We start from the raw sequence: 13,916 nt of genomic DNA, 5'->3' as shown, positions 1-13,916 counted from the left end.
TTAAAAAGAAAATCAACAACAAAAAAAACACCTTTAAAAATTCTTTTTACCTACTACAGACAGTTTAAGTTTTAGCAGAAGCAATCAGCCTTCCAAAAAAGGACAATATTTATATTGCATGAATCACAATATTGAAACCTTAGAAACACACTTTGTAAGCTCATCATAATTTGTTGCTGGTTCTTGCTCACCCCAGGCTCCTCAGACATGATGAGCCTTAAAAAATAAAATTAGGAAAAAAAAAAGCCATAACTGTAATGCAAATTTATTGGATGACAACCTCTTCTTTCTATACTGTGCCCTTCAAACCCCTTTTCTCCATCCTACCTCCCAACCATATTTACCTCCCTATTTCAGAATGAAAAATAGAATGTATCCCAACATTTGCAGAAAACCACATACCTGCATTTGATGCATTATGGTGACCATTCAAGAACCTTGCTAACTTTGCACAAATTCATGCATGAACTGAATATGGCAATTCTAAAGTAATCCACAGAGTAACTACCTCAACACTACATCCACCAAACAAAAAAATGGGAGGTGGTTGTCCATTTCGGCTATATAACTGCACCAAGAGTGAAACTGCAGGAGACAAGAACTGAACTGCACTGCTGAGGGCTGCATGAGGATGGATACCGAGAGTTGGCTGGACATAATAACATGGTTAAAGTTATTGCTATTTGCCCTTCACCTCCTTTTAGCATGTATTAGATTTTCTTTTGGTGGTTTTCTTTCCTATATTAACCAACCAATGCAGTGCTGGTCTTAGTGTCTACAATAGGTGAAGAAACAGTGGCAGAACATGTATATTCAGAGCTTGCACTTGGGAGAGGGAGGAAAGTACTGTGCAGTTAATCCAAAACAATAACGTACTTCAAAACTTATATATTATATAAGCTATATAATATATGCATACATATGTGGGCATCTTAAACAGATCTTGCTTTTGAATGACCAACATTTACTGCCTTCATGACAACAGCTTCTAACTCAATGCACTTCTGCACATAATGCAGGGCTGGGCATTCTTTGCCACCATCTGATCTTCCTTTTCCTTCTTAAATAAAGACAAAACCCTTTGTTCCATGAGGGAGTTAAGCATGTCTTTTCCCTTTGCAGTCCCATTTGAATGTTGCTTTCATGCATCCAGACGCTGAATCTCAGGGTGATGATCCACTTCTCTGGACTCTGTCCGAGCACGTATGTAATCACTGGTCTGCCGACTACTTTGTTGCCTGCTGTTCATTCGCCACTTTTTAACAGTTAAGTATGTGTTCACAGCATACACTGCCGTTGCCAAGAAACCAAATATCTACAAGAAGTAGAAAGAATTGTCAAAGACAATTTCTGAAAACAAGAACAAGAGTAGTTTTGCAACAAATTCCTCAGAAGCTTAGTTTTCTACTTTATTTGCACTGACAAATCACCATGGTCTGTAAAAATTGATGTTTCTTCAATGAACAAAAAAATCTGCAGAAGTGACCAAGATCAGTGACCAGAAAACAAAGTTCTCAGTCTACAAACACAAAATATACAACAGCATACAACAAATATACAAAGAACACAGCCCTTCGTCCAGCAGTTCATTCCACAGGGTGAAAACAACAGTGAATGAATTACAAGAGAAGAGATGACCAGTCCAGACCATTAGTCTGCAGAAGGAGCTAATTAGCTGTGGTGTGATTTTCAACATCCAGGTTTGAAAGGGTGGGGAGAATAGAATAAAAAAGTTTCCAACTCAAGCACAGAATTAATTTGCTTGAACTTACTGGTCTAGATTTAAAATGTTGAAGTACTACTATACTCACTCCACAGAACAAAAGTGGTCTGTAGTGAGCAAGAAGAATCAGCAAATTATGTGTAAGGAGCTCCAATTTCTTGTGAATGTCTGGCTCTATCTTTTCTGTAGGCTTGCAATATAGAGCAGTATCATCTAAACTGGCTACAGAGAAAAAAGGCAAGCTTAACTGCTAAAGTGATCGCTGCAAGTCAGTTTTCTGTTTGTCCTTGCGTCAAGCCTTAAGACAAACAACTCAAAGGATGTCAGTGCTTTTTAAATCCGAATTATCTTATAGCCAACTGCAAAATGAGAAATAAATTGTAATGTCAAAGGCAACAGAAGCATTCAATGAACATGAGGAAAAGTTATTCTTAGATTTAACAGATGAGTCATATATAAAGAAGTTCAAACTCTTACCACAGCAGCAATTTCTGCTCCAGTTTTATGGTTTAAAGCAGCAAGTACTACAGAGGCAATGAAAAAGAAGAAAGTGCTGAGTCCAGTGTTGACCAGATCCTAAAAAAAATAAATTCATTAGCATTACTAAAGAATGATTCTTTGCTTGCTTTTATTAGAAGTGATGAAACAGAAGAAGGTTAAAACAAGAACTATAGGAATACTTTCCCACTTTCTATGCAGTTTACCACTCACACAAAGAAAGGCAAAGCTCATTACACAGGAAACGTAGCATGTGTACACATCAGTCTGTGAACAGCAGTCACATACCATGTACACATAAAGCACCAGTGCAGATTCTGGATGAGTTACTTCAATTTCTACAGGGTTTGTTGGAAAAGTACTGTCAACATAAACAACGAGTAAACCTGTTCCACCTCAGCAGATGCTGAAGTAACCTCAATATCGAACCTTAGCACTCAAGGAACTCTTTGTTCTCATTCATATCACAACAGTGCTCCATGCACTGCCCAGATAACTGTCAGGAATCTTTCTACCAATTCTTTGAGGCCTTCACTGTAGAAGACTGCATGTCCCACACCACTTCTATAAGTAACAGCTGCCCTCTGAGAATACACAGATTTTTATGTATTTATTGCTTAAGATTAATGTTTCAAGTAGACATTTTATATAAGAAGCACAGCAACACCCCATGGCACCTATGTTCAGGGAAAATCCTTTGCTCCACACACACACACAAGAATGACAAGCAACATCCAATTCAGTTACACATAAGCTGCTAATGTCAGTGTCTTTGATGATTATGTTGCTGTAGCTTACATAAAGCAGCATCATTAACATGTCATTGGAACATAAGTAAGAATTCTGAATGTCCACTGTGCAACTTAACATTTTGAGTTGAAGAAAAAAAAACCCACAACAAAAACACGCTGAACATGCCAACTCCCGCCATCAAAAACAAAATCCCATCAGCCCCCTGATTAGTATTCAAGGATACATCTATTCTACTTGATTCTCTTCTTTCACATACAAGCCAGGCTCACTTCCTGCTCCTACTCCTCCACTTACGACAAGCAGAATTTGTTTTTTTGTTCTATTTCATTTTTCCCCAAAGTGCATCCTGTAAAGTGCTGTAAGAAGTTAGGCACAGAAATTGAAGGTACAAACCTAAACTTATTCCCTGGGTATGAATCCCACAGCTGTGTTCCAGCTACATAGCACAAAGACTTTGAAAGACCATTGTCATCCAACCACCCCTAAAACATCTGTTTTCTGTGCCATGATTGGAGAATGCTTTAGAAAGTAATTACAAAAACCTGAGCTTCTGGTGCTATGTTATTTACAAGGAAAGCTATCTATTTTGAAGGTACTGACCCAGGGACAGCTGGTTAGCACAATTAAGTGTGCCAGGCAATAAGATGTATGTTGTACCACTGTGGCCTAATCCTCATCTAAAAGGGGGACCTTTCCAAGAAATCTGAGAGACTTCCATTGCTTATTGCTATTTCCACAGATGCGTTCAGATTTCATGAGCCCAGTAATAACCGAACTGTCTTCCCAAATAGTAAGGGAACAAAAGCAAATTGTGGGTCTCAAACTCTACCATCTGTATACCTGCCAGTGTATAATTAGAGAAGTTTTTTCTCTCTGTTCAAGCTTACCAAGATAGATATTATCTGGTATTCACAGCATTAAAAAAAAATTAAAAAAATTACGAAATAGTTATTGTAGTTTTAACTTGTTTTGCAGAGATAAGAAATAGAGATACCAGAAAATAAATTGCATTTTACAGTTTTTCCAAGTATTCTATTCAACTTCAAGTTCAGCAGCTCTAACTGTGCCTCTGGGGTTGCCAACAAGAGCTGTGATTCTCATCTGCACAAACCTTTCCTCACTAGAGGGGAAATTTCATTATACCTTACAAGAGACACCAGGCGCAACAGGATTCAGCATTTTCATCAAGTCTCTAGCGTAAACATGCATGTCGCCACAAATGTTGAAACTAAATACTGAGGAGAGGGCAGCTACACTCTTGAATAATTAAAACAAAAATAATTAAAAATTAGTTTAGCCCAAGGTCAAGTTGTGTATTTTACTGCCAGGGTACATCTGTCACCTACAGGTAAGACCTACAGAATGGAGACAAAATCCTGGAAGAAAAAGGTTGGAAGAACTCAGTAATTATGGTAGGTAAGCACTTCAAGAGGTGATGCCATGGCCAAAAAAAAGGGAAGAAAAAGTACTTATACACTCCTTCGGACATATGGACACGACAGGTGTAAGGCTGTAATCTTACCTGTGCAAGTAACATTGCAATGCTGCGTCCTGCAGTCCTGTGAATTTTAAAAATTCACATTTTTAAAAGTATGTTGAAAAATTGGACAGGGTACAGAGAAGAGCCACAGAAGTTATTTGAAAGGAGGAGACAGTTTCTGACAGTATGAATCAAAGAACTTAAACTGCTTTGAATATTAATAAGGTTGAGCTATGTACACGAAGACTTCAGTGTTTCAGCAACCAAAAAAACACTTTGTTTTCAAAGTTTAACATAGAAAAGCACAACAAATTTAACAGTATAGCAAAATTAACTGCTGCAGAGTTAAGATGAATCATACTCAAAATGAAGTAAGTTTTAATTTTAAGGGAACTAACCATCAGAACAGAGATGTGCTTACTTTCCACTTCTTCACTTCTTGTAATCCAGATTGGTTTTTCAGACTTTCTGTACTTCCTTAGTACCACACTTAAAGACAGCGGTTGGCACATAACATACTATAATTTATGAGGTCAGATGTGCTTATTAATTCATTCTGTTAACTTCTGACTTTCTTAATCCATTAGCTTAATTACCTTGTCAGAGGAGAACAGTAGAAGACAGACAGCCTGACCTTCCCACAACAGACATTATCACTTATCTCCATGGTATGAATCAACTCAAAGGCTTCATGTAAGAAGTTTGAGATACCGCCGAGTATGAAATACTGCTGAAATTAGACTGCTGGTGCATTTGTCACGATTCTTACAGGAAACCAAAGACATCAGTACATTAGAAACTTCGTCATCATTACCTGACATTCTATTTAGTTGCAATCTTTATGAAGAATATTAAATTTGTCCTTGCAAAGAAACCAACTGCAATTCCATTTTCCCTGTTTAGATCAAACCTTTTTAATGCAATTAACAATCGAATAACATTCATGCAATAGGGGTCATTTCTTAATAACCCTTAAGCTAAAACTAACGTATCTTTCATGTCCACAGATCAGATTGATAAATATCATAAGCTCCAAACAATAACATCCTCATACAGATATATAATGGTAAGAACTGAAACAAAGTATTAGTGGAGGTTTTTCACCCAAAATTTGGTATTAAGACCAGAAAGATAAAAAAAAAAAATACAGTGGTTTTGGACAAAGTGAGAGCAAAACCAAAAAGGAGTGACCTACAGAAAGAATTCAAAAAAAAAGGACACTCCCTAAAAATAATGTAGCTTCTTTCCACGTAAGAGAAAATGAATAATCATGGCAATAAAAAGAATAAACAAATTGAAAAAAGATGAGCTGTTTCAAATCTGGCCATGATGTAGCTGAAGTTCTTGCTATTATATTTATAGACAAAGTAAAAACCACATCACACAGATAGAAGAATTTCTGATGAAATTACAGAAACCTCATGAGACAGTCTGCTGTGCCATAAAATACTGTACAAAGCTGCCATCCATAACAGAGAAGAAAATCTACAAGCTGAATCAAATCCACTCTAGACTGCTGCTCCTCCCTTTCTCCTTTCCAAAATGATTTAAAATGAAAGACTGACTTCTGGTCACTTGCTAGCTATTTGCACATCATTCTGTTCACTCACCAATTACTATTAGTCCACAACATAGTATCCCAGGATACTGCCATCACCAGCTATCTGTTCCACCCAGAAGGAGCATAAAGCAGAAAAAGCGTCTTGTGGATGAAGATGAGTTTATGCCAAGGCAGCATTTTATACTAAAAAAAAGGGTGAGGCTCTTTTTCTGCTGTAAAGGTGGGAAACTCTAGAAAAATAGACAGCATCCTACTTTTAGGGGTCAGGTATGGTTCCTACATTAATGAAGATGGAAAAGCTGAACTGGTGCTGTTAACTGACCTGAAAACTCCCATGAATTCACTCCTGAAAACTGCAAGGCACATCAGCTTTGAAAGCTTCTGTTTATTCCTCTAGTTTGGTACATAACCCGGAGTTAGCTTTGTTGCTCAACAAGCATCAGTAATATCCACATGCCTTTATCCATCACTCTCCATGACTTTACACATGCAGACTTTTAAGAGATATTCAACCAAAAGACATGCTCTGCCTTTTTATCCTGTATTTTGTTGTGAACAGGCTGCACAAGTGACTATGTAGAAGGAAGATAGCATCATACTGCAATTGTAATTTGGAACTGACATTTAGCCTGGTGATTGCTTTGGTAACCTGCTTTCTGAAATCCAAGAGTTTACATTTACATGGAGTTTAAAGTAACCAAATTTATGTAATCTAGGAAAGAAATCTACACATTTCAACAGCTTGACTTTGTAACAAAAAGTGGCAAGTTAGAGGCATGCTGCTGTCCAGGTTATTTTCCATGAAAGAGAGCGCTCAAAAGTAGCATTTCTGTTCAGGTTTTTGGGTTTTGGAGGTTTGTTTTGTAGTTGTCAGGGAAGGGAGGGCAAGTGTGGCTACTGATTTTATTATTTTTTATTTTTACTTGCAAGGTTTCAGAACTGTTTCCTCATTTCTATATGCAGCTATTTACCTGAAGTTTACAAACACACCAGTCAGTCCTCTAAACCAAGACTGTCAAACTCCCATAATTTTAACTATAATGAACAATAATGAATTATTGAACACTGTATGACTATTTGCACCACAAAAATGGGAACATGGTTTCTCAAGCAAAAGTAAGTCTGATGCAAAAAGAACCAAATTAGCTGTATGAGCACTAATTCCCATCTCTCTTATTTATTTAGGCTTATATAGGAAAGGAATCCTTGTGCAAACAGGGATATCTTAGTGCCCATTTCACAGTGCAGGACTACAGTGCCTCATCCCCACACAAGGCTGAAGGTCCCCGTGGGTCCCATGTTGCACACAGCAGCCCCAAAGGTCTCTCTGCAAGTGCTCCTGTTCAGATGCTTCAATCCAGTCCCAGATGTCTGGCACTTGCTGAAATCAGCTCTATTTTCAGCACTGCAAGCAAGTATGCAAAAGACCCTGAATTAACGCAAGAGATGCTCAAAAGCCTTCGTCAGCTCTCCAAAAGGTCAGGGACAAGCCATAATTTTTGAAGAAATTGAAGAAGTGGCCTTGCAACCAAGACTCATATAACTTTAGTCTTATTTTTAACCACTTCTGAGTTGAAATACAAGCTCTGCTGGATGCTCTGCTGCAAATGACAAAACATGCTCCTGAATTAATGAATGCTTATACAACCTGATTTCATTTTGGTTTCTTGTAGATCACCCATTTCCTTCTTGATTCTCTCTTAGCTGCTCCTCACTGCTTTCCCTGCATAATTTTCCAATCAGCAGTCCTGCATACACACAGGACGAGCAGTTACAGTCAAAAAGCAACACACCTTATTAGCAGTAACTACCAAACCATGTAATAGTTCTTGTGTTTAAAACTCGTGTTTGTGTTTCTTACAGAATAATGCACGATTTACACCATGCTGCACCAAATGAGAATGCAGAAAAGAGCACTAACACAGAGGAAATGAATTTTGACAATTTATTAAAATTTATAAAATATTCATTTTTACCCTTAATAGGCATTACTATTTTGATACCAGTAAACATAGAAGTGAAGGATGACTGACTTAATTTCTCATTCAACAGCTATGCGAGCCAAAGAAAACTAGGATGTTTTATCAAAACAGAAGGGGGGAAAAAAAAAATTAAAAACATAAAATAAATCAAGATTATCCTGTGAAAACCTTTGAACTACAGCTCTGTAATTACACTCTTTAGAGCCAAAGCCGGCATAAGTGCCATTCTGGCACTGCACCAAGTTTTTGACCAAGTACTTCAAGTGTTAGCTGCTCACACACAAACGTTTCATCCCTGCAATAACTGAGGGAAAAAAAACAACCCCACAAAGATGATAAAATACGTCTTCAGGCAGCACAAGATAAAACCACTGATCTGTGTCTTCTAAAAGACACACCTGAGTCTTCATGCGTCATGGCTCCTCCCTGTAGCAGTGGTTCCCTGGAACTGAGCCCAGGCCAATAAGCCTGGCAGAACTCTAATTGCTGTGCTCAGTTCTGTGCCCCATCTTTTGAGTCTGCTCTAGTCTGAAAAGCCTGCATTCCAAACTGCTCACACAGAGAATACACTACCAGTGCTCCAGCGGATTTTTTTTTTTTCCTACACAGACATAAAAAAGTCCATTCTACTGGCTGATTATACAGTGATTTACATCTGTATTGATTCTGATGTCTCCCACCATACAAACTGTCAACACTTTCAAATCCTATATTCTCAAGTATTTGCCATCACTTGCCACCCTCCCCAGGGCATCTCAGTTTTCAGCCCTGAAAAAGGTACCACAGCTTCACGGTGGATTCCACTCTGCAGCGCCATTAACTGTTAGAAAGCCTGGCAAACCACATGCAAATTCACCACAAAGCTACTACAAACACTTCTGCTAACTTTCCTACCCCCTTTCCTTCTTCTAGAGGGCTACATCATGCACATAGTTTGGCTGCAAAATCTTAAAGTTTTCCCTGTAGATCACATGAGATTCAAATAATGAATCCTAAACCATGACAATATAATAATAAAAAAGATAAGTTAGACAAAATTATAGCAAACATTCAGCTATTAGTTAACTCTGAAAACTAAAAGCAAAAGCAGCAGCTCATCAGTGACGCAGGAATCTCTGCTGTGGTGTACTGTTCACTCTCCTATGCCACTTGCTAGTCTCCTTGCAGAATAGGCTCTCTCTGAGCTCTGAAGCATAAAAGAAATGGAAATTTCCACCGACAGGTTCCCCAGCTTTTGCATTTTTGCATAACATTGATAGCACTGCACAACACAGACGAGTGACTGTACTTTCGTCTTACTGTAACAGACCTGCCTCTTTCCAACACACCCAAGCAAGGCTCTTTCCTGGCCTCACCACCCCTATGTTTCTTTCATGTTCACCTCATGAAGATGTGAAAATGGCTGGCAAGTCTCCAGTTAGGAATAAAACATAGCCCTTTTCCATAAACAGCTAAAAATATTTATTACAAAAAAATAAATTTGTGTATCTGTTAGGTATTAGTATATACTGATCCACATTTTCATTACAACCAGGGGTAGCGGACATCAAACAATAGCCACAACTCATTATAAAGAAGTCTAATTTTAATAAAGTACTAAAGGAAACAATCCTGTGTTGGACAACAGCAGATGATGGCATGGTACTTTCTAATACACAGGATCATTTGAAAGGAAACAGATCCAAATGGTTTCTAGGAAGTCTGTGCGATGCAGTGTTTGACAAAAGATTTCTCAATTTCTTTCAAGCACTACAAAAACCTCTTCTTCTCACACAACTTCTAAAAGCAAAGTTTGAGACTTTTCACAAAGGAAATACACATTATAAAGTCAGAAATACTTTTTTAAAGCATGTATATTATTGAATTAATGCACAAGCAGGACTGACTTCCTCCTAAAGCATTCAGGAGTGTCAAAGTCTGTTCAGTAAACAACTCCTGTGATAACTGTCATATTCAGAGGCTGCAAAATCACCATAATAACCATCAAAACACAGGGAAGTATTAACTATTGAAAGAGGCAAATAATGTATGAATATAAATCTAAATAGTAAAGAATAAAATGCCAAAATAAGCCAAAAAGACATTCAGCCACAATTCTACATTCTTAAATTTTCCCTCAATTTTGCCAAAGTAATCTCCCACAGGTTTTTCATTAGAGCTTTCCATCTCCCTCTCTGTACCTGCAACAGACTACAGCTAACAGAATAATGAAGATACTCTCACACTCCTCTTGGAGTAATGATCCCATCAGATTAATGAATGTTAAATTCAGTAAGAAATACCAGGAAGAAAGATGGTCTCATCAGTTAACGGAAATCAGAACCTTTCAGTTCTCTTCTCCCTTCCATTAGAGATCTCTGGTATAATGATGGAAGAAGCATTTAATCTTCAGTATGTAACTAAAAGAACGAGACTTGCAAGATCACAACAATTTACTTCTACCTCTGTTGACCTGGCAATATGGACTTTTGCAAAAGCATTGACAGCTGCCCTTCAGGTCGAACTCCAACCATGTCATGTTACTCCATGCTGTTTAGGTAAAAGGGTTCAAAGTGCAACCATTGCCCTAAACCCCAAAATACTTAATTAAACAAAAAAAATAAAAAAAAAAACCAAACCAAGCACCAAACTAAAAAAAAACCACCAAAAAAAAACCAACAAAAAAATCACCCCAAAAATTTAAAAAAAAAAAAACCAAACAAAAAACAACAAAAAAAAGCATACCACAACTGGTTAGATTTTTACGCCTCTTTTCCCTAAATACCTCTCTAGCAGAGTGTTACGCAGAGGCAAGTAACACTGCAAAGTGGCAGCTCTTGCCACGCGAATACCATAAGAAGTCAAGAGTGGCTGAAAGGACCTGCCAGTTACACATTGACATCTACTGTGTTATTTGGGGAGAAAGAAGAGAGCTGCATTTAGGATTCTGTACTTAAGTATGTTCAACGTATTGTGAAAGTGTCTGGTATACAGGAGGAGTGTGTCACAGGGCACAACAACAACAGAACAAAAGATGCAGACATGCAGAATCAAGGGTATGCAAAGTCATTAAACTGTCCTTCCAGAGATACAACTTCAGCTCAGCCACGGACACCATGCACACCACTCTCCAGTCTCGAGAAGAAGTCTGTCTAACTTACTCTGAACGTGAGCTAGATCTAGCATTCACTGTGAAACCACTCGCATTACACCAGCAAAGCCATCACATATTTTATGCTGATGCTCTTATACATACTTGTTCTCACACTCTTGTAAATCCTACTAGCAAGTATAGAACTGTGTGGCATAAAAAGACAGTCTTCAATTGTTGTTATCAGGCTGCTGTGATGCTTGTTAAAAAAAAAAAGCAAGCTGGCAACAGAAACAGAGACTACCTTCTCCCGGCAGCTGCTGCTTTTCAACTTGCCAGGATAAGTGGTGACAATACTAGCAGAATGGAGACAAAAGCAGCAAAAGCAAGAAAGCCCAGTAACTGCACTGGTTCTGTTCTGCATGCCACCTGGTTACCCAGTCACAGCTCTCAGTTCATCTAATCTATCTACTAAGTATTCCTCAATAGATCATGCATGCCCAGGGTACAAAGATCATTTAATTCCGTATTTCACGCTAATTTTTGATGTCATTTTGGCTTATAAACAGCTACTGCACATGTGTAAATTGAAACATTAATAAATGACACTAAAAACAAGTTTAAAAAAAAAACCACAAAGAAGCCTAAAAACCTCTGGGACTGACCTCTAACGGTGTTCTAAAATAAAACAGAACATGTGCATATATGTATGTGTACTGTCCAAAAAAGCTGATGCAAATATTGTCCTTGAAGCTGACAGATCTTTTGCTAGAGTGACTTAAAATGATTTTGTGACCTGTGTTTATGCAACCCAATCTTAAAGTTTAACTCATAATACAGCACAGAAACAGAGACTTGTACAAAAGGAATGTGCACTGCCAACAGTTCTCTGCCTAAAACTTTTAGTATTTGAGAATGCATTGAGCATTGCCAGTCAATGTTTAATAGCTATAGTTTAATACGTTATATGTTTAATAGTTATATGTGTAAGCAATTCAAACACCTGATTTTCACAGAAAACACGTAAATTTTTACACAACTACCCAACTATTGTATTAATCTGTGTAAGAAAATATATGCAGCACAGCTGTCCCAATATAAAAACAGTTTAAGAGAGAAAAACGGGCTACTGTAAATACAGCATCTGTCAAAGTTAAGTAACTACAGCCTGCATTTTTTTCCCACTTGATCCACAAACAGTAATTACTGGCACTAGCAGGAGGTTTTTCCTTCCAAACAGAGTCTACCCGAAGACAATTTTAGCTCTATTTAATGTTGCTTAATTTTGCCACATTTCAAAGATCCTTCTGCTGCTAGTATTCATATTATATACAAGTAAAATGTCTACTTTATTCAGCATAGAAAACACTCATACACAATCTTTAACTGCAGTAGAAAGTACAGTTCAAAGCCCAAACTTAAGAGATTTGCAGCTATTTTCAACAGAGTAAGAATCTGCATGAACTTACAGTAAGATTCCAGTTGATCTGTGGTATTCTTGTGTGAAGATTTAGACTGAACATAAGCAACAGAACTCCAGTAACCACCAAAGCGCTACAGCTCACAAATTCAAAGAAATAAAGGCCTTCGCAAGGGGAGCATTCCATGATGGTCTCTATGCAGATGAACGCAATCAGTGCCAAAACCTAGGAAGAAAAACAAGTGGGAAAAAAAAAAAATAAATAGATTTCCACATTTTGAAAGTAGCCACAAGTATTCCTGAAATTTCCATTGGGAACATGATCGGTTTACACTCAGGAATGTGTGATTTTAGTTTATAACAAGGCACTGTCTAAAGAGAAAAAAAAAACAAAAGCAAATTAATGCAAGACTTTCTGGATATCTCCTATTCAACAAGTATATTTTAGCAAAATTACAAGCAGTCTAACATCAAAATAACTGAGACACCCAGAAATGCATGAAACCCCATCAGGACACTGGCTTAACATGCAAATAGCACTTAAAACATTTTATTTCATTTTTCACCCATTATATGCTATTCCAAAACTTGGAATGCATTTGTCTATTGGGCCAACCTCAAGTCAACTATATAGTATTAATATACTGTGACTGTGAAAGACATTTAAATCAAGCTCTCATTTAAATTTCACTACCAGATTGAGATCTAAATATATTCAAAATAAAATAGATTCAGGATCTCTACCAGCCTCCAAAAATCCCTTTTCATGTTTATCATCAATATACTGTTTTTCATATTAAAGCATGTATTATCATTCCTTTGTAAGACAATAAAATCAGCAGCTAACAGAGGAAGGACAAACTCCTGGTGCTGCAAATACATATAAATCAGATAACTGTTAGTCTAAATTCTGAAGAATCTCGGTAGAGTTAAATGCAAACTTTTGCAAGAAAAAAGTTTAATTTACTGTTCAGGATAAATCAGTAAATCTCACCATTCTTAGTCTGCCCAATGGAGGAAATTAAAATATATAAAAATTATATACCAATATTAGCTACCACTGACAGCTACCACCTAGATACCACTGATTAGCCACCACAGTGTATACAACTTACATATCTAAGACTGTATTTCAAAGAATTCCTCTTTAAATGTAACTAGTAAAAGAAAAACAGTAGCATGGACAGTTTGATTTTATTGGGTATTTTTAATGTTCACAGCAAGCAAGAAAGGCCTTAAGAGTGTTTTGCTTCAGTTTTCAAGACAACCACCCCCCTACCCACCCACTTACATTTTTCAGAAATAATTCACTTTTTTGCTCTGCCACAAAATTCTACTGAGACTGTAGTAAGTCGCTTCAATTTGAAGATGACAGCCTCCTCACAGCCAAATATTCCCCAATTTGAAGGCTTTGTGCAAACAAAACCCA

General features: G+C 37.4%; 1 protein-coding gene across 1 annotated transcript in view; it reads right to left on the bottom strand.

Annotated features, from left to right (window-relative positions):
• Positions 1 to 241: 241 nt before the first annotated feature.
• CMTM4 (CKLF like MARVEL transmembrane domain containing 4) overlaps positions 242 to 13,916 on the bottom strand; it is a 30,702-nt gene continuing 17,027 nt past the window's right edge. Inside the window, exons 2-4 of the mRNA XM_057396609.1 lie at positions 12,537 to 12,713; positions 2,201 to 2,299; positions 242 to 1,315 (exon numbers count right to left, since the gene is read on the bottom strand). Of these exons, the coding sequence (XP_057252592.1) occupies positions 1,142 to 1,315; positions 2,201 to 2,299; positions 12,537 to 12,713 (450 nt within the window). The 3' untranslated portion in view covers positions 242 to 1,141. The remainder of the gene's footprint in view (positions 1,316 to 2,200; positions 2,300 to 12,536; positions 12,714 to 13,916) is intronic.

This window comes from Pezoporus wallicus, unplaced genomic scaffold (assembly GCF_028554395.1).
Source record: "Pezoporus wallicus isolate ANWC-B61680 ecotype Strahan unplaced genomic scaffold, APGP_CSIRO_Pwel_v1 contig_3820, whole genome shotgun sequence".
NCBI lineage: Eukaryota > Metazoa > Chordata > Aves > Psittaciformes > Psittacidae > Pezoporus > Pezoporus wallicus.
The sequence above is the reverse complement of the archived record's forward strand: the minus strand, read 5'-3'. Positions and strand labels throughout refer to the sequence as shown.